The sequence below is a fragment of the Chelonoidis abingdonii genome, chromosome 7, assembly GCF_003597395.2.
Source record: "Chelonoidis abingdonii isolate Lonesome George chromosome 7, CheloAbing_2.0, whole genome shotgun sequence".
Classification (NCBI taxonomy): domain Eukaryota; kingdom Metazoa; phylum Chordata; order Testudines; family Testudinidae; genus Chelonoidis; species Chelonoidis abingdonii.
The window spans coordinates 110,555,995-110,575,868 of record NC_133775.1 but is presented as its reverse complement, the minus strand read 5'-3'; the positions used below and the strand labels follow the sequence as shown (position 1 = coordinate 110,575,868).

General features: G+C 54.8%; 2 protein-coding genes across 7 annotated transcripts in view; one reads left to right on the top strand and one right to left on the bottom strand.

Moving 5' to 3' along the window:
• SNCB (synuclein beta) overlaps positions 1 to 19,874 on the top strand; it is a 190,586-nt gene that overhangs the window by 8,412 nt on the left and 162,300 nt on the right. The window lies entirely within an intron of this gene.
• Positions 1,856 to 15,732, bottom strand: LOC116830127 (glutamate dehydrogenase 1, mitochondrial-like). 6 transcript variants are annotated; one of them, XM_032789391.2, is made up of 12 exons: positions 15,645 to 15,732; positions 14,527 to 14,607; positions 13,485 to 13,540; positions 12,878 to 12,941; positions 12,100 to 12,194; positions 11,630 to 11,809; positions 6,321 to 6,458; positions 5,908 to 6,045; positions 4,898 to 4,978; positions 4,287 to 4,502; positions 3,153 to 3,215; positions 1,856 to 2,132 (listed from the first exon to the last, which is right to left on the bottom strand). In XM_032789391.2, the coding sequence occupies exons 2-12, from the start codon at positions 14,549 to 14,551 to the stop codon at positions 2,016 to 2,018; spliced, it is 1,173 nt and encodes a 390-aa protein (XP_032645282.1). In that variant the 5' UTR covers positions 14,552 to 14,607; positions 15,645 to 15,732; the 3' UTR covers positions 1,856 to 2,015. The 6 variants fall into 6 exon arrangements, with proteins under 6 accessions (XP_032645282.1, XP_074924309.1, XP_074924310.1 ...); XM_075068208.1 differs by lacking the exon at positions 15,645 to 15,732 and adding an exon at positions 15,526 to 15,538; XM_075068209.1 differs by lacking the exon at positions 15,645 to 15,732 and adding an exon at positions 15,183 to 15,213.

Here is a 19,874-nt window from a genome sequence, read left to right as displayed (position 1 = left end):
GCCAGCCAGGCTGTGAGGCAGGTGCCGGTGAGGGGGGGACAGGCCAATGCCGGTCAGTGACTTTACAGAGATCATTCCTGGCTCTACAACTGCTCCTCTCTCCCATGCTGGCTGCAGAGCTCAGCACCCCACTGCCACTGGGGCAGGCTCCCAGACAAGGGGGCCAGGTCCCGAGAACCACATGTGTGAGGGGGCCTTCAGAAAAATCCTCCTTAACCCTTCGTGGTCTGGGCCCCAGGGAACTCTGTAACACGCCACGCACAAGGAGCAGAGGTGGGTCCCTTCTCTCACGCCTGGTCTGCCTTTAAGGGCCCCCACCTGGGAACAGGACAGTTCTCACACCCCCACGATCTGAGCTGAGCCTTCGCAAGAGGTGCCCATGCCCTCTCCGCTCCGCCCAGCAGCCCCTTACACAGCTCAGAGCTCCTGCCTCTGCAGGGCCACTGCTCTGGGCCCTCCTCATCCCTGACAGCAAACGCAAGCCAGCTCGAGGGCAGGGCGGCCCAGAGGGGGGGGCCAAGAGGGGCAATTTACCTTTTTCCCACCCAAGGGGCACCCTGCTCCCAGGTGGCAGGGGGACAGGTCTAGAGAGGGCAGGGTCCAGGGGAAAAGATGGACATGTCCCACAAAAAAACACGGGGTTTCCATTTCTTCTAAGGTAAAGTATGGAAACACTGGAAACTTGTTCTCTCCAGAGGAGCCATGAAAGAGGGAGGAAAGATGGTGAAACCTGAGCTACACCAGCACTTCCAAGAGCACTTTAGTAACTGTGAAGTTATACTGGTCTGTACGGTGGTGAGGTCTGCCTAGAACGACACTCCTCAGGGTGGACCATGCACTGTTAAAGAGGCTAGTGTGGCTCTATCCTCCAAGTGCCTGCTGCTCCTTACTCCTGTGCGCTGGTAGCTGGGTTATGGGGATATTTCTTCTCTAGAACCACAACTTTCTTCTGAGGCTGCAGGATAACGGCAGGTTGGGTCTATTTCCATACCAGTGTTTAGCTCACAGACTGTAACATTCCCCATTGTTGACACCAATAGCGAGGTTTTCTATTTACAACATCTCCAATTTTTTTCCCATTTGCCATTGGGCAAAAACAAATCCGCTCAAGTGTGCAGCTGCAGCTCCCTCCTGAACACAAGCCATATGTGACATCATCACTCCATCAAACCCAAAGAATTTATACATATTTCCTAAATCTACCAAGCAACCGGCTACCTCCATTCTACACCACACATTGCTCATTCTTAAAGAGCAAACAAAGTTTAGTTTTGACAAACAAGTAACTACAGCAGATACTTCAATTTTTCCCCAAATTTCCATTAAAAAAAAAAACAAAAAAACCCCACACAGCCCCAAACCCCTCAACTTGTTTTCTCCATCCCTTCACCGTTCCTGGAGATGTCACATCACAGGCAGGACACCCGCCAGCGGGGAGATACTAGAGGCCCAGCTGAAAACACGCTGCTGTCAGTGCCATGGAGCAGCCTCCATCTACCCTTCTGCCGTAGAGGCAGAGGCCCGGTCATGCGAGGCTGCACAAGCTGGAGCATGCTGCCCATGCCCACAGCACTCTCCAGCATGCAGGGCAGCGGGGGTGGCTGCAGGAGCAGAGCAGGAGCCGGAGGAGCTCAGAGGCAGGTGGAAATGCCATGAAATCCAGCAAGCAAGACGTCAGCAACATGGCCCAGGATGGTCAGGGGCAGAGGCACTCGGAGTTTCACTAGATGCCACAGCACTATGGGCATCACCATGTGGAAAGACCCTGCGGGGACAGCCTGCCCTGTACCCCTGTGGGAAGCTCAGCAGCTCTGCTGGGGTGATACCTCACAGAACTAGGTGACACTGTGCAGCGCAGGAGAGCAGAGGTTGCAGCCACAGGGACAAACATGCTCTGACCCCGCCCATGAGCACTTCTTCCCCCCCCGGAGAGTCTCTTTCTGGGATCATTTCAGCCATGGGGAGGCAGCTGTGCCCTTAGCCCAGGGAGGGCCGAGGCCAGGGGACAGCTCATGTCAGTATGCAAACCCAGCTTCGTTGTACACTCTGAACACCTTCTCGATGGCACACAGGTAGGCAGCGGTTCTCTGGTCCAAGCCCAGGTTGTACTTCGTGGCGATGTTCATGATTTGCTAGGAAACAAACAATGCGCAGAGGCACAAGAGCTGCGCCCGGCACCAGGCGGCAGCGTGAAATCCAGCAGCCGCCAGCAAGCCTGGGCCCATAACCCTCCCTTCTGCAGCTCCAGCAGCAAGATGGGGCAGCAGAGCCCTGCTGGGAGGAGGCCTGGAGGGGCAGGTCAGACCCAGGGTTTCAGTGACGGCGGACAAGCCGTGCTGGGAAAACGGGGTTGTTCCGGTCAGGCTCAGGGCTGGACTAGCAGGCCTCTTCCAGTCGCAGGAGCAGCCTGCACTCAGCAGTTCTGACGGAACGATCCTAGCGCTGCTAACACACCTGGTAACTGGGACCCACAGCCCCCCACGCGGCACTGTGTACGGGCCACCCGAGAGCACGCAGGCCAGCTAAACAAGGCACCCCCCGGCAGCGCATCTCCAGCGGGAACCCCCCCGGCCTTTAGTCTGGGCAGCCCCAAGTTCTACCCACAGATGTTCAGTCGGCTTCCAGCCCTTGACAATGGCAGTGACAGGTGTCAGTCACTTCAGGGCGAGGCTGCGGCCTGCTCAGCCAGCCGCTCCCCGGCCGGGCACAGAAGTGAATGGGTGAGGCCTGGGAGGGGCCGGACTCCAGCAGGGTCTCACTCAGCACCCCAGGGGCTCACCAGAACCCCAGGCTGCTCCCAGGCCCCAGGGCTGTGGTTCGAGCAGCCCTGAGATCACGACTGGTGAGGGGCGCTTGAGCTGCTGGCTGGAGCTCCCAGGCCTCGCCCTGCACGCTGATAACGGCACAGCGGCATGGCCAAGGGAAGTTACACATGGGAAAGCTGCGAACTAGGCTAAAACCCGGGGGACACCCACACCGCAGGGAATGGAATAAACCAGAGCCTTGGGACTGATCCCCAGGGCCCCGGCTCAGAGCAGCTCCCCAGCACGTGTGAATACCCAGACAGGGCGAGGGCTGGGACCCCTGGGCAGTCAGGAAGAGGGACCCGTTAGCACAAGCTGCAGGGACACCTGAGGGACAGAGGCACATACCTGGGCCGAGCGGTCCATAGTGTATGCCAGCCCCGAGTGCACAATATCCTTCTCTGAGGCCCCCTGCAAGGGGAAACCAAGTGAACCCCTTGCTGGGGACGAGGTGAGCATCTCCCCCCATTTAGCATCCCCCACCTGGCACAGCCAGACTGAGCTATCTCAGCACTCCTCCTCAGGGCAAGGCAGCATGCTGTGCCGAGGGGCTACCAGCAGGCTGGCTGGCCAGGGCTGACCCTGTGGGCCGGGTACTCCTGCTGCTTCTCCAGGGATACTCCCCGGCTGAGTGGGCTGCCCCCAATTTACACCAGCATGAACCTGGTCAGCCCAGGTCTCCAATCACTGTAACGTGCTCCGTCCCACGCTTCGCCCAGCCCAATCCTGACGCAAAGCCCTGACACTGGGAGTTCCGCAGGGCTCTCCTCTAACACCGACTGGTCCCCATCCACTTGAGCAGCTGGCCCTCCTTTCCCAGGGCGGGTCCCTCTGGCCTTAGCTTCTCAGCCCAGCTCCAAGCCCGCACCACTGGGTTTCCAAGACACCCCTGGCTACAGGAACCTGGATCCCAACCGCTGGCTGAGCTCCAAGTAACCAAAGCGTGTGCTGCCTGCAGCCAAGGGGCCAGCGTGCCATGGAGCTCAGCCTGCGGTGGCCTTGCCTTTACCCCTCACCCTTCCGGCCATTTGTCCTCAGTGAGTCTGGCCAGGCTAGTCCCAGGGCCCTTCCACAGCTGTGACCCTGGGGCAAAGGGGCTGCAGCACTGGTGTAAGGTCCTCCCAGGAACCCCGAGCACGTGGGGGGCCTACGCCAGCTCTGTGGATCTCACACAGCAGCCCCGGGCACAGCAGTGTTCTCTGAGGAGCTGGGGTTCTGGGCTGCAGCCAGGTAATTATGCACCCTGGCCCTGGGCCCCTTGCAGCAGGGGCACAGCTTGGGCAGCCCTCATAGCTGTCCTGGCCTTTACCATGTCAGCACCCACTGCACTCAAATAAGGGAGGTCTCTGTCCCTGCACCATCACTGGCCTGGATCTGGCCCACAGCTCCAGAGGGAGGCTGCCCTTTCCCCAGTGCCCCGCCCCCCAGGGGTAAGGAAGCTGAGCAGGCAGTCCCCGCGACCCAGGACAAGCCTGGACTTACTGCCACCCTGGCCTGGAACTCCGGGGAGGGGATGATGGGGATCTCCCCGCTGCCCTTCCCAAGGGTCCGCTCAAGGCTCTGCTGGACAGACATCAGCAGGTGGTAGTTGGAGTCACGCTCATACTTGAAGGTCAGGCGGCCATAGCTCACGTGGTTCAGGTTCTTCAGCCACTCAAAGAAGGAAACCGTCACGCCACCCGCGTTCACATACAGGTCCTGCGAGGGGAGAGGCTGCATGGTACAGACCCGCCAGAGAAAGCCCCACCAGAATCCAAACACAGCGTCACGGCGCAGGCCGCTCTTCTGCATGCGCAGCAGCCACCGAATCAGCATACGCTGCCCACCCTCCCACCAAGCCCTGCTTGTGCGCCACGGCTGGATTTGGCCCAACAGCATCGTGTCCGTCTGACAGCTCTCAGCCACTGCCCTGGCTCTGGCAAAGGGAGGAGAAGTCTGCTCAACCCTGCCTTGCTAGAGCATCAGGGCTGAGCGGGAACCACCGTGGGCCCAGGGAGAGCAGGGGAAAGCTCTCCTGCCTGTCTACACCGCACCCTGGGCCGACTCGCAGGATCACAGTTCCTGGGGGTAGGGTGAAGAGGTGTCGGCCATACCGGGATGACGAGGATATTTCTCTGCAGGAAGATCTCATGGGCTGCTGGTGTTGTGGGGCCGTTGGCAGCTTTGGCAATAATCTGTGAAGCACAAATGGAGGCACAAGGCAGCCAAAGCCCAGAGGAGTCGCGATGGGAGACTTGCTGCGGCCTTTTCTCCACCTCCCAACAAATGTTATTTCTAGCAGCCCTTCCCAAGGGCGCTGAGCACCAGCAGGCAGCTACTGCGGGGGCTCCTCAGTCTGCGTCACCTGAAGACCAGAAGCTGAGGGCTGGCCAAAGTTTGTGTAAAGTAAAGAAGACTGCAAATCCAGGGCTTAGAGCGACCTGCTCCACCGTGAGGCACATGGAGATCGTGCCTGCTGGGTCCTGTCATCTCCATGGGCTGCACCTGCCCGGCAGGCCCCCCTTTGGCTACCCCAATGTACTGCATTTGTTTTGTTGCCTAGTGGAGAGTGACAAATCTCCATGTGCAGGGGATAGGGATCTTCTTCCCCCTCTGACATTTCTCTCCCCACCTGTGGTTTCCTGACCCCTTTCTCGCCCTCTGGCAGGGCCCTAATGTCTGAACTGGGGCTGAGGGTTAGTTTGCGGAGAGGTGCACAAGAGGCTGCTCTAGCAATTCCCTGCTCGCTCCCAGCACAGTGAGACGTGAGGTGTTGACTCATTGCACATGCTTGATTCCACTCAGGTTTCCATAAGGAACTTTGACCGCGGCAACCATGCCTGGATGCCGTAACAGCGACTCATCACCTCTGCCTCATGCTCCAGCACCATGGGAATGCTTATCTGTATTCAAATGAACCCGTCTGCCCGTATTCCCTCTGCACAATTGCAGTGAGGAAGGGCTGGCTCAGAGTGCAAGGTGCTGCACGCTGCATGTTGACAGTGAGTCTAAAGTGGGTCATTTATATACGGAGGGCCAAATTCTGCTCCCCAGTACCTGGGGCAGCTCCCATTGCTTCGGACTCTCTTGCATGGGAAACGGGAGTATTCTTTGCACTGCGTACCTTGGCTTGGACCCGATGCGCGTTCTCCTTTGTGAGCTGCTTCTCGATAGCAGCTGGGATGAGGATGTCACAAGGTACTTCAAGGACGCTGCCTTCGTAAGGCTCTGCTTTTGGAAAACCAACAATGGTGCCGTGTTCCTGGAACAACGGGGACAATTCAGCAGTGCCCAGCCAGGCCTGCAAAGCCAACTGCTTTGCACACCTCTTCTACAAGTGGCGCACAGCTGCACCACAGCATCCTGCCATGGCTGGCTTGCACCGGCCTCTGTAAACCCCTGAGCCATAATCTAGAGGAGAGGAGAGGAGAGGAGAAGAGCAGGCCAATGCCCACATTTCTTCTGCATCTCAAACTGGGCTGGACGCACACACACTCCCATTAAGACCACATTTTTGTGGGTCTGGATTGAACCTACTGTCTTATAATCTTGTAGTTCCTTGGGATGGATCCCACTGGAATTGTAAATAGCACCATCCACCTCCCCAACACACACACAGCATGCTCCATAGCGGTGCAGGTACCTCATGGTGTGCAAGCCCGTGTTGCCAAAGCCCTACAAGAACAGAGAGAGATCAGAGAGACATTAAGTGGGGGAATCCAACCACACATGCAAAAACAAACCAGGATTTCCACACTGGGGCCCTTTAAGGTGCTTGGAGCTGGGCACTACTCACTTTGGAAATGCCCAGCAGCCATCTCATGGCAGCCAGTGACAAGGGCACTCTTGGACATGTGGGCTAATGGCCATCAACAAGATTCAGTCTTTGGAGGGCTGATGGCTACTCAGCAAGTTATGGCACTGTAAGTGGCCCATTAGGGATGACAGGGACCAGTCACGCAGCAGCCTAGGTGTTTACAATCACTTCCACGATTTGCAGTCATCACAGGTTAAGGACTCCTGAGCAGGAAGCTACAGTGCTCTATTTTATGAGAAAAGGGCCCCAGAGCAGCTCCTGCAATGGGCTGTCCCCCTGGATGGGCAAGGCAGGCTAGACATTAGCTGAATGGTAGGCAGACCTTTTCTCCTCCTATGCTGGTTCAATGAACTTCCAAGAAACCAGAGGGAGGAGGAATTATTGCAGGTAAGGGAGCCCTCGTAATGGTGAGGTTCTTGGCTATTAGCAAGGATGCACTGGGATGCTGTCTCCAGCCCCTGTTTGTCAGGAGCTGGGAATGGGCGGCAGGGGATGGATCGCTCAGTGATTCCCTGTTATGTTCATTCCCTCTGGGGCACCGGGCATTGGCCACTGTCGGCCGACAGGATACTGTGATGGATGGACCTTTGGTCTGACCCAGTGTGGCCACTCTTACGTTCTTCCCCTTAAGGCAGGTGTCTTTCCCCCTGGAACCTGGCTCAGCTGCTGGCCAGGAACAGGTTCTTAAAGCAAAGCTGAAAACCAATTTCTTATTTAGCAAAAACAACTTCCACAGAAAAACTATAAAGATGAAGCAGCCAAGGCCCTCTCCTCTCCTCTGCTTCATTAGCCCAGAAAGTTAATTAGGAAGTGTTCACAATCCCTTTGGAGATTGCTCAGAATAGCTAATTCAACAGAGGTGACTCCTGGAGCTATCACTTCCTTGTACAAACTCAGCTCGGCTGGCAGAGTCCTGTGGCCCAAGGCATGGATCTCATAGGTCACAGCATATTTCTCTTGGACTGAAGCAGCAGCTGGGAGGCAGCCAGCTTCAAGTCCCACAAAAAGGGAACTCCATTAGTAAGGGGTAATTAGGGAAGGAAAACCAATGCCCAGCAGCACTCCCATACAGGCAGTCACCCTGCACAAAGCCCTTAATATCAGATGCTGAAGAAACGAAACGGGTGTGTGCTTGCCACACAGCTAGGTACACCCATGCCCTGAATGCAAATGGACACAGTGCAGCAGTCACAACTGTCAGCTGAATGTGAAAGAGACCACCAGGCTTAGAAGGCTTGAGGAACAATAGGCCAACCAGTCTAATGACCAACCCTGTCTTTTCAGAGTCATCACCCACCAGATTCCAGCCCAGAAACAGCAGGGGTAAATGCAACACAGGTGAGCCACACTTCCTCAACTGCTGATTAAAACATGACAAATGTATTCCAACCAGAGTCCAGCAGCTCCTCCGGAACAGCCCCATCCCTGCTGGGCAGTACAGATGCTAGATCTGTCAGGACATACCACACCAGTTTCACTCCTGCACATAGGCTGCAGTGCGTTTGCATTTGTGGTATTAGTAGAATACCGTAGTACCTTGCCTACAATGGCCCTTGTAAAGCAGGAGGAGCGCTGCTAAGTGAAGGGACCTCTCCCATTCAACACTGAGTATGGGAAGATGAGTTTTAGCATGTTTTGTTTGCAGGACCCCAGTCTTCCTGCAGTCTGAGAGCGATGGGCATCACCGACTGGAGGGTCAATCCTCAGAGTTGCTACGCAGCTACTGTGTGATCGTGCTGACAGGCTCTCCTAGGTACCACAACGTGGTCTGATAACACTGTCCATACATTTGGGTGTACAGGGCTGTCACGGAGTGTGGGGGAGACCAGGCCCTGCACCCCCGGCTTCCTACGATTCACCAGGGCTCCCAGCCAGCCAGTAACACAGGTGGTTTATTTGGATGACAGGAACACAGTCCAAGACAGGTCTTTCCGGTACAGACAACAGGACCCCCTTTAGTTAGGCCCATCTGGGGGCCCCAGGGAGGCCACAGCCCCTTTGGGAAGGCCAAGCCCCGTCAGGGCACTCCTCTCCATTTCCCAGCCAGCTCCAAACTGAAACTCCCTCCAGCCGTCTCCTTTCTGGCCTTCCCCCAGCCTTTGTGTCCTTTGTCCAGTTTCCTGGGCAGAGGTGTCACCTGGCCTCTCATGTTACATGCTCAGGGATGCTCCCTTCCCCAAGGCAGACAGTTCCAGCCAAACTCCCCTGCAACCTTCCCAGGTCAATACTCCCCACTCAGCATTCACATAACTCATCAAAAACATTCCCACTTCGTCAGAAGGGCACAGCAGGCTCCAAAAGACATGCAGACTATGTTCACACTAGAAACATAACAGTGGCACAGCTGCACTCTCATCCCCAAAAGGAAACCTGCATAACGCTTTCAAAAGACAAGCCTGGGAACTTCAATTCATAACTCTGCTAGACACTAAAACTCACGGACTGAATAGACACTGGATTTATGGCTTATTACAATAATCTGTGACCCACTCAACCCCGCCACCCCTCCTTTCTCCCCTATGACCGGAGAGACGTTAACCTTAAACGGTCCCTTGAAATGTGTGTTAGTTACTTATGCAAAGCAAATTTGTTCCACCTCGCCTTAAGCTGTGACGCACAGAGCACCTTTCCCAGGCTCTGTGGAGCTCGAAAGCTCATCTCTTTCCCCAGCAGAATTTGGTCCAATAAAAGACATCACCTTCCCCACCTTGTGTCTTATACCTGCATATGGTCAGGCACAAGGAGAGCCTTTACCAACCTGATGCCTCTGTAAATAGGTTCAGAAGGAACTAGGGTGACCAGATGTCCCAATTTTAAAGGGACAGTCCTGATATTTAAGGCTTTTTCTTATACAGGTGCCTATTACCCCCCTCACCCCATCCTGATTTTTCACCCTTGCTATCTGGTCACCCTAGAAGGAACACACAACCATGGGACACAGAAATCACAGGACCAGAGCGAACTTCCTACGACAGAATCCAGAGATGCTATTTTCCTGAGCTTTGACTAGGGAGACTCAGCTCCCAGGCCATAGGCTTCTTCGTCATCCTGGAAAGCGTTTTGTCAGAGGACTGGGTGAGGAGGGGCTGGGAGCATGAGTAATGCTGCCAGAGGCAGTCGGCACATTAGCACCAGATTCTCCAGGCCGCTGTGATGAACCCGAAGCTCAGGAGCTGTAAGTGCCATTTGGCAGGATAAATGCTATGACATCCAGCAGGGCAGAAAGCCGGGCTGATGCAGGCAATGCTTGGAAAAAATTAACAACGAGCTGGATCAGCGGAGTTGGAGCACAACAGCATTTGACAAACAGTGAGTCGGCAGCACCCTGAGAAGAGAGCAGAGCTATCAGAGACACACAAGAGGGAAGCATTTCACCATGGTTACAAGGCAGGCCCTGAACTGGGATCCGCGGGACAGAGACAGGAGGGAAGGTGGAGAGAGATGCAGAGCAGCCAGAGAAGGCGAGCTTCCAGGTTGACTGCACACAGACACATCTGGCTAAATCAGGCTTCCCTCACCTCTCACCCAGCACAAAGAGACGCACGGACACCAGTCCTCCAGCGGCCCACGTTAGACAGTAGGGATTTGGAGACAGAGCCACCAGGGTGGAGGCACAGAGTTACATAACATGTTTGTGCATAACACCTTCGATTTTCCAAGGTGCTTAGCACCCAAAGCTCCCACTGACTTCAACTTCACCTGTGGGTACTTTTCTCCTCTGAGAATCGGACCCTGGCTTACATGCAAAGCCCTGTGAACTCCTGCATTCCATGGAATTCTCCCTGTGCCACAGAATCATGCTCCAGAATCTCAACTTTTTGTTTGCTTGTTTTTTTAAAAGATGTTTCCAGCCCTTATGGTTGCAGACATATCCTTGAAAACATGAGCCAAGTGTAACCGATGCAGTCCAAGTACCTACAGTCTACAACCGCTGCCTGCCTGAGTCTGCAGAGAACCTGAAACAACAGCTCTAAGATGTGCTAACCACCCCATTCATTTGAAACTGGGACCTGTGGACTCCATAGTTCCATAATATGGCAGATTTCCAAAAAGCAAAATTCACCATTTTTGCTCTGGCATTCACCATTTTGCTGTGGCTGGGCATCTGGTATTTTGGTCACCATCTCCCTGCCCTGCTGGGACCTGCTGTAGCTGTATCTTTCACTGCAGATTTCCTCAAAAAGGGAAGCAGGATTACAGCACGTGCTCTCTGCACTATTCCACAGATGCAAGCGCAGGGGTCAGGAGGCTAGAGCTGCCAGAGAGCTGACCTGTTAAAGCTAGCTACAAGCCCCACTGCTTCCCTGGTTCATATGGAGAGAAGGAGATTGTCTGCTGAATTTTACATCCACAAGCCATCGCTGCATGTTTGAGAGGGCTGGGGAGCGTGGGAACGAAAGGTGTCTGGCAAAACATATGAAAATAAAACAGAAAGCCCTGAGATTTCCTGAGGAGCGTTACATAAAAGCAAGGGATTAGTTATTACTATTAACTTAACACTGGTGTATTGGTTATCACAAAACGTAGGGGTTCCTGCAGCAGACTCTGGTCCTGCACATGGGGTCTTGCTTATTTCTGCAGGTACCTGACACGTGAATCTGGGCGGGGCAAAGCTGCAGGCACCCAACTCTGAACATCTGGCCTTAGCGTGTAACCAACATGCAACCAGCTACCGCGACATATTTAGTTCCCAAGGTATTAAATGCATAGGAAGCTGCACTGGGATGTTCCACAGCTAACAAAGGACACTGCACCAACCCACGGCACAATTCACAGAGCCGCAGGGTGTCAGCTGTTGAGGCCAACTGTCTTCCCATCTGGAAACAGGCTGTGTTCTCAGTGGTGGATGGGACGTTGGGAGATAAACTTCAGGCAGCATTGCTGTAGCTGAGCCTGAAAGACAAAGGCTCATTTGTCGACATGGAAGAAGGATGCGAAGCCGCTGAATTCTGCTGGGAACGGAGAGATGGCAACAGTGAAGACCACAAGAAAACAAGCCTAGTTTACAATGTTATGGCCCAGTGCTTACCTGCAACACAAAGGTCTTGCCAGGGAAACCAGGGCTCAGGCCAATGAGGTTCATATAGAGGGTGTTGTTGATGTAGTTCTCAATCCCATGCAACAGACCACGGCCTGTGGCAGGGACTCGCCCATGGATTCCTCCCTGACTAATCGGCTTCCCCATCACACAGGCATGGGCATTGATATCCTATAATTGCAAACAGAAGAGCAAAGGTCAAGCCCGCATCTCGGTCAGCTGGGCCTTGTTTTCTCTATACCATTAGAGTTAAGACTTTCCTTGACTTAAATGTGCCCAGCCCAAAGATAAAGCAACTTTACTGTCAACCCCATTTTAGCACTAGACCCAGCTAGTCTGCCTCATCCCAACACACCGAGCCCAACCTCAGTGGGGGGGCCACCCAACAAGACACGGAAAGGTACCACCTCCCTAAAGGAAGCAGCAGCAGCTCAGCGTTCTGTAGAACAAGCCAACTTTACCTTGTAGCCGAGAGTGTGGGAGTAGGTGTCAGCAATCCAGGACATCTCCCTTTCCCCTGTGTTTATGTCAGGAGCAGCAACGTCAGTTCCAGGCCCTGCCAGGGAGAACAGATCTGTCAATTCTGGTTCCTTCTCCTTTTCAAAGGAGTCACAGCGCCTGCACTTCAGAAGAGCCCGGGGGTTACAAGGCCAGCTGAACCCAACCCACTGTTGCCTTTAGATGCAGCTAATGATATTCCGTCTGCAACATGGCATTTCTGATCCACCCCGGTCACGGCCTCACACAGCTTCACTGCCCTGGGCTTTGCCATGACTCTTCCCAACCCTCACACACCCATGGTGACTCTGAGAGTCTCTGCTGGGTGACAACTCTCCCTTGATCCATATCACACGCTGAGGGAGAAGGAATTACGAAGCATCAGATCCCACACATACACCCCTGGCTGTCCAGGCCAGGGGAATCTTGATGGAATGCAAAGGTCACAAATCAGTGGTCTGGTATTGTATGACCAGAGCGCGCAGGAGCCCAGCCAGGGACCAGGACCCCCCGCGCTAGGTGCTGTACGAACACAGAACAAAAAGACGGGCCTTATCCCGGACACTTTGCAGTCTAAGTGTATGCCAGGTGAAAACAAGACAATATCTCAGTGCGACAAGCAGTGGCCCAAGCACACTTGCTGACTAGCCACTTGATTCTCTGCTGGCTCCTTTGCCTACCTGCAAAGCAGTCATTTTTCAGACAGCTCTGGAGGAAAATGTGGGAAAGAGCCAGTCTCACCTATAAATCCCTTCTTGGCCATTTCAACTGTAAACTGCCGTGTTATTTTCTCCAGCTCACCTTCCTGTGCAAGAACATCAAAATTCAGCCATTACTGGGAGCCCCGAAAGAAAAGCAAACACCTGAGGTGTGGCAGCCAGCAGGGGCCATATGCCTTTACAGGGACAGCGTGTTCTGATGTCCACAAAGCTTCAAACGTGGCTGAGGCACTGCTGGAGTTAATGCAACTGATGCTGTACAGAACTGGGGCGCTCTGTTAGACTGAAGTGGGCAACGAATTCATGCTGATCCCCTCTGCTCACAGCTCAAGGAATGCCCAGCACCCCAGCCCAACTCTAATTCACAACTTGCCTGACACATCTGCTGGTACAGCTCCAGCCCCAGCTTCGCAAGCGTGTCTTTTGTCACCCGCCTGGCTGAATATACTAAATCATAAATCAAAGCTCACCAGCCCTTTCTCCCCCAGAGCTGCTTTTCACAGCCACTGAAGAGAGCTGCTCACCACCAATGCCTCTTCCTTGCTTGTCAGAGTGCATCACTAGGAACGGCTGCAGGAATCCTGTGCAAATGGAGCATGAACAATAAAGAGGAAACAATGCCAACTTACTGAATACTTCTTTGGATCAATCTTCACGCCAGCCATGGCACCACCAAAGGGGACATCTGAAATTCATCAGGCAGCCAGATCAGTGACAGGCACCCAGACGTCCTGCCCTAACTCACCCTTCTGTTATGAAGAGGGGTTGTGCAAGTGACTGCACCAATTCTCATAGTCTGCTGGGGCATCAATCCAGAAGGGGAGCTAACACAACACAGAGGAAGTACAGTTGGTAACTAGAGTACAGGGCCAGACCCCCAGGCTACACTAACCTGTCACTGCCTCCATAATTACCTCGGTAAGGCCCAGGTCCTAAACAAGGGCTGAATCCGTGACAAGCAGGAGACACAAGATGTATTTCATGAGTGAAACCCCTGTGACAGGACCTCCTGGGTACAACCTGGAACTGTGGGACTGCTGTGCCCCCTTAACTCTCCAGCCTGGGCTGTCTCACACAACACTATGCCAGTGGCAAGCAGCCAACCCCTCCAGGCACTGATATCACTCAGCCATCCGCATGTGGAGCCCCATACCTCGGTAAATTGCATGAAGGCTCTTTTAAGCCACTCATGAATTATAGAGAGAGAAGCATCAGCAAATCACCCCCACCCCCAACCTTGCACCCCAGAAATATACCATCTTACGCTGCTCAAGACTCCCTTGGACAGTGCAAGCTCATTAATTAGTTTGCCACTCCAACCAAGGGTAGTGGACGTGCACCAGCTCTTGTTAACCTACGGAGCATCACAGCCCCCGCTCCAGCACTCACGTTTTTTAAGTTTTTCAAGATAGAACAGAACTCCTTGATCCCACCACTCAAGAGGATTGGGGACATCCCAAAGTCAGAGCCCCCATCATCACACATTTTACGTAGCACAATACATCTTGGCTAACACACACCGTTCATGGCTACACGCAGCACTTTGAAAGCAGGGCTGATTATCAAAGCACAGCATGAGCTCTACTAGGTGACTGAAGTGTGGCATTCCACGAGCACCACCACCCCACTGACAGAGCCCACCGGGCACCTTCCCAGCTCTCACTGACTTACCCACCACCGCACATTTGTATGTCATTAAGGCTGCCAGGGCTTTGACGTCATCAATGCCAATTGACTCACAAAACCGAACCCCTGGGGAAAAGCAGATAGGCAACAAATGAAGGAGACCTGCATATCCAGCAAGACAGTAGCACAGAGGAGAGTCAAAAAGGGCCCAATGCTGTGGCCGGCCTCTCTGCAAAGCACCACCTAGTCACAAGCTCAGATCAGCCATTGCTCAGCTCCACTTGTTCCTCTCAGGTGTTCTGAGAAAGGAAGGTTATTTCACGGACACCAGACACCATCCAGATACAGCTGCTCGGGTTTCATTTAGCAAGCTGGAGGTGGTGGAGCGTTTCCCCGCCAACACTCATCTCATCTGAATGGCTCATGGAGACGTCAGGTGGGTAACCGGCACCCTGCTCTGGCAGTGTAAACGATCAGGGACACTTCAGCGCCTTTAGTATCATCCCAGCGAGAGTGTTAATGGAAGGAGAGGCTGGGCAGGGGAGGAGGTACTGGCTGTGCTGGGTTCTGTCCTGCCTCCTTACCCCCTTTGCAGGGAAGGACTCAGGAGGTGCTGGCTCTGCTGGGTTCTGTCCTGCCCATTTACCCGCTTTGCAGGGCAGGAAGTGCTGGCTGTACCAGGCGCTGTCCTGCCCCTCAACCCCCTTTGCAGGGCAGCAGGTGCTGGCAGTGCTGGGCTCTGTCCTGCCCCCCTTACCCCGCTTTGCAGGGAAGGACTAGGAGGTGCTGGCTCTGCTGGGTTATGTCCTGCCCATTTTACCCGCTTTGCAGGCAGGAAGTGCTGGCTGTACCAGGCGCTGTCTGCGCCCTCAACCCCCTTTGCAGGGCAGCAGGTGCTGGCAGTGCTGGGCTCTGTCCTCCCCCTTGCCCCCTTTGCAGGGAAGGATCAGGCAGGTGCTGGTCTGCTGGGTTCTGTCCGCCCCATTTACCCGCTTTGCAGGGCAGGAAGTGCTGCTGTACCCAGGCGCTGTCCCTGCCCCTCACCCCCTTTGCAGGGCAGGAGTGCTGGCAGTGCTGGGCTTCTGTCCTGCCCCCTTGCCCCCTTTGCAGGGCAGGACTCAGGAAGGTGCTGGCTGTGCTGGGCTTCTGTCCTGCCCCCTTACCCCCTTTGCAGGGCAGGAGTGCTGGCTGTGCTGGGCCCGCCAGCCTCGATCACCCTCACAGTGGCCGCTGTCCCGCTTTAATGGGATGGACACTCCGGACGTGGCTGCAGCGCTGGATGTTTCCGATGCATGCACCCACTGTCTCTTCCTCTTACGCGGCCGCACACTGCGGAGCTGCCTGCACCAAGTCACCTCGGCCACGCGCCTCGCCCGCGCGCAGGAAAGGTCTCCCCACCATGGGCAGGAGGCCGGAGCGCATCGAGTCCGGCCTGGGCAGCGCCGCACGTGCTTCCCCCTGGCGCAGCTGAGAGCGCAGGCCGCCTTCCCGCCACTTCCACTTCCGGCGCGTCACTTCCGGTCGGCGCAGCTCTCCGCCCCTCCCACTGGTTCTAGTACCGCGCGCTTCAGCGCGGCCCGCCTCCGCTAGGGACGCTGGCCCCGCACCGCCAGCTCCGCCGAGCCGCCGCCACTGCCTCGGCCTCCCAGCGCCGCGGCCGGCCGCCAGCACTCTTGCAATGGCCGCGGCTCCGGCTGGCCGGGGAGCCTGCTTCCGGACAGAACAACCCTGATTGGGAGGGGCCAGCGGGGCTGACGTAAGAAGATGGACGCTCGTGAATGGCGACAAGAAGTGGCGGGGTGTCATCCCACTCGTCTGATTGGCTAAGAGTCGGCCAATGGGTGACAAGGCGGGAAGTGCAGCTGTGACCCCAGCACGTTGCGCCCGTGGGCCAGAGGGGAGGGGCGGGGCCAGGCCTGGGGGCGGGGTCATGGGGGAGGGGCTGTAGCTCCCAGCTGGGAAGGGCTGTGGGCGGGTGCCGAAGGCCCAGCTGGGCTCTGCACGGGGGGCCCGCCTAGGAAGTAGGGCAGCCGTGGCCCCGGGGCCTGTGCAAGGCGCATGTTTTCCGCCCACTGGGGCAGTTCCTAGGACGAGCTCCAAAGCGGCCCCACGGTTTGCTGCCCGGGATGTACCGCCGGCATCTCTTCCGCCGTCTGGGCTCCCGCACCAGGGCAGGGTGTGGCTGTGATCAGGGCCGGCTTTAGGCCAATTCCACCAATTCCCCCGAATCGGGCCCCGCGCCTAAGAGGGCCCCGTACCCAGTGAGAATCCCTTCCCTTCCCCTAGAGGCGCTTTTTTAATTTTTACTCACCTGGCGGTGCTTCGGGTCTCCAGCAGCACTTTGGTGGCGGGTCCTTCGCTTGCTCTGGGTCTTCGGCAGCACTTCGGCGGCAGGTCCTTCAGTGCCGCCAAAGACCTGGAGCGAGTGAAGGACCCACCACCGAAGTGCCGCCGAAGACTCAGAGCACCGCCCGGTGAATACAAGCCCCACATGTTTTTTTACAGGTGTTTTTTGTTGTTGTTTTGGTTTGGTTTTTTTTTTAGTCATCCCTGTCGGGGCCCCGTCGAAACTGTTCGAATTGGGTCCCACACTTCCTAAAGCCGGCCCTGGCTGTGATGTGCTGAGCTGCACCCTGCTTGCTCAGGAGCCCAACGACCATGGCTGGGAGGTGAAAGCCCTGCGCTATTTCACCCCCAGCAAAATGCTCCAGCTGCCTTGGAGCTGGGGTTAGGACTTGGGATCGGGGAGGCATTTGGCCATCCCTTGTTTTCCCAGTCTGACCTCTGCTGGCCTGTGGGGACTGAATTCACCTCAACCTGGTGATAGGTCACAGGGACCAGGCTTTCCAAAGTTAGCTGTTTCACAGTGCCAGGGAACCTGGGCGAAGGGATGCCAGATCGTGTGCACACGGAGAAACAATCATGGTAGTCTCCAGAGTGGTCACCCTAGCACTGTTCTCATGCACCAACTAAGTTAATTTTAAAACATTTTTAATTCACTAGAATTGCCTCATTTTATATTTAATATTTGCCTCTGGGAATTAGCTCTTAAGTAAATAACATGTTTTACAAAACAAACGTAATGAGGCATTTACCTGATAGATCTCAACTCCCCTAAGGTAAAGAATGCATATTTATAACATAGTGCACCAAGACACGTTGGAATTTTTATTCTTAAATACCAAAGTCATTAAAAGGACATAATCAAGTTGTTTTTTAAATAATGTTTAAATATTAATTTCTTACCTTCAGACTCTTCGAACACTGACAAATAAATACTTCCTTACGCTAACTTGGCTTTTCTCTTTCACGTGCAGACTCGTTTGTTTTTGTAGGGTTCTTCATGATAAGCACGGAGCTGCTCTAGTTGCTTCTTAGAAAACATTGGTTTGAGGAGAATTTCATGCACTTTGTAAACAAATATAAGAACAAACAACTCCAGGGTGCCCCTTATGTAATACAAATCTGAATTTAAATCTGGCTAGGGTTGTAACACAACCTCTTTCCACACTTAGCTCAGTGGCTCCCTCTTGATTTCACATTCCTCACTGAAGAAGTAAGTGCTGTGTTTCTGGAGAGTCGCCCTGTATTCCTTGTGTACAGGGAAGCGACCGGATCTCTGCCATAAGTGTAAAACTCATCCCAAGCTTAACTTTGGAACTGTCGTGGTGCATCCATAGTAATTGTCAGTATTATTTTCCCTCCGCTTCCTTAGGTGTTCTAGCATCTTGTGTGATTTGTGTTACTCCTGCTGTGCTTTGAGCAGAGGTGTCATTGTACTGTCCCCTGTGGCACCCTAGGGTTGCCAACTTTCTAGTCGCACAAAACCAAACACCCTAGCCCCGCCCCTTCCCCCAAGGCCCCCCCCGCTCACTACATTTCCCCCTCCCTTGGTGGCTTGCTCTCCCCGACCCTCACTCACTTTCACGGGCTGGGGCAAGGGGTTGGGATGTGGGAGGGGATGAGGGCTCCAGGGTGGGGCTGGGAATGAGGGGTTCAGGGTGTGGGAGAGGCTCTGGGCTGGGGCAGGAGGTTGGGGTGCAGGAGGGGGTACGGGCTCTGGGCTGGGGCTGGGGATGAGGGGCTTGGGATGCAGGAGGGGGCTCCAGGTTGTGGGGGACTCATGGGGGGGGCATGGACTTACCTTGGGTGGCTTCCGGTCAGCAGCACAGCGGGGGGGCTAAGGCAGGCTTCCGGAAACAGCCAACGGGTCCAGGTCGTAGGCTGGGGGGCCAGGAGGCTCCACGCGCCACTTGGTTCTTGCATGCAGGCACTACCCCCCCACCTCCCATTGGCCGCGATTCCCAGCCAACAGGAGTGCAGAGCCGGTGCTCAGGGCGGGGGCAGCGCATGGAGCCTAGGAGCCAGACCTGCTGGCCGCTTCCGGGGCACAGCACAATGCCCCAGGACAGGCAAGGACTAGTCTGCCTTAGTCCCCCAGTGGCACCAACCAGACTTTTAACAGCCCGGTCAGCAGTGCTGACCGGAGCCACCAGGGTCCCTTTTTGACCAGGCGTTCGGTCTCCCTCTGGCACCCAGAGCTTTTTCCTGCGTGCTTACAGTTCATTCTGAATCCAGGCCACCCCACAGTTAACATTTGCCATCTTGAAAGTCGACCGTTTATTCCTGTTTTTTGCGTTCTCTCTCTTACCCAGTTTCTCATCCATGACAGAACTTTACCTCTCCCCTCTTACTATAGAGATTCCTCAATAGCCTCTTGTGAGAAATGTTGTCAAAGCTTGTTAGGAGTCCTAACAAATTATGTCAGCTGGTTCTTCTCCTTTGTCCACTGTTTTGGTGACAAGTTCAAAGATCTCTAGCAGAGTTAGCCCCAAATTTCCACTCCGAAGCTGTGCTTGTTAGACCTTATCCTGTGTGTAAAACGACGGCTTCACCTCATCTCACTGGGACTGAAGTAAGGCTCGCTGGACCGTCCTACAGCAAATCAGCCCTGCCGCCTTTTCAAAGGTGGGTACAACATCTGCTACCCTTCCAGTCCTTCAGCACAGGAGCAGACTCTAATGAGAGGTTTTAATTAGCACTTCAGCCACTTCACACTTAAGTTCCTCAGAACTGCTCCAGCCAGTGTTACTTTGTGTGTTTATTCCCTTGCAGGCCAGGGAGGGAGCTCACGATTCTCTTGCAGGTTTCTTGTATACTTAAGACTTGCTTGTTGGCGGAGCAGAGTGTGGTTGTCAACTCGAGAGCATTTCTGTGTCTGTCCATCACTGAACGCCGCAGCTGGGAATTCCGGCACTGCAGGGAATCTTCTAGAACCCTTCTGTGTTTGGTGACAACTGGCAAACTGGAAGAGGGAAATGGGGGACATGGAGCCCCTGGGTTAGCACAACCATAGCTTCAACCCCCCGGAAAGAACCAGGGGATGGGGTCAC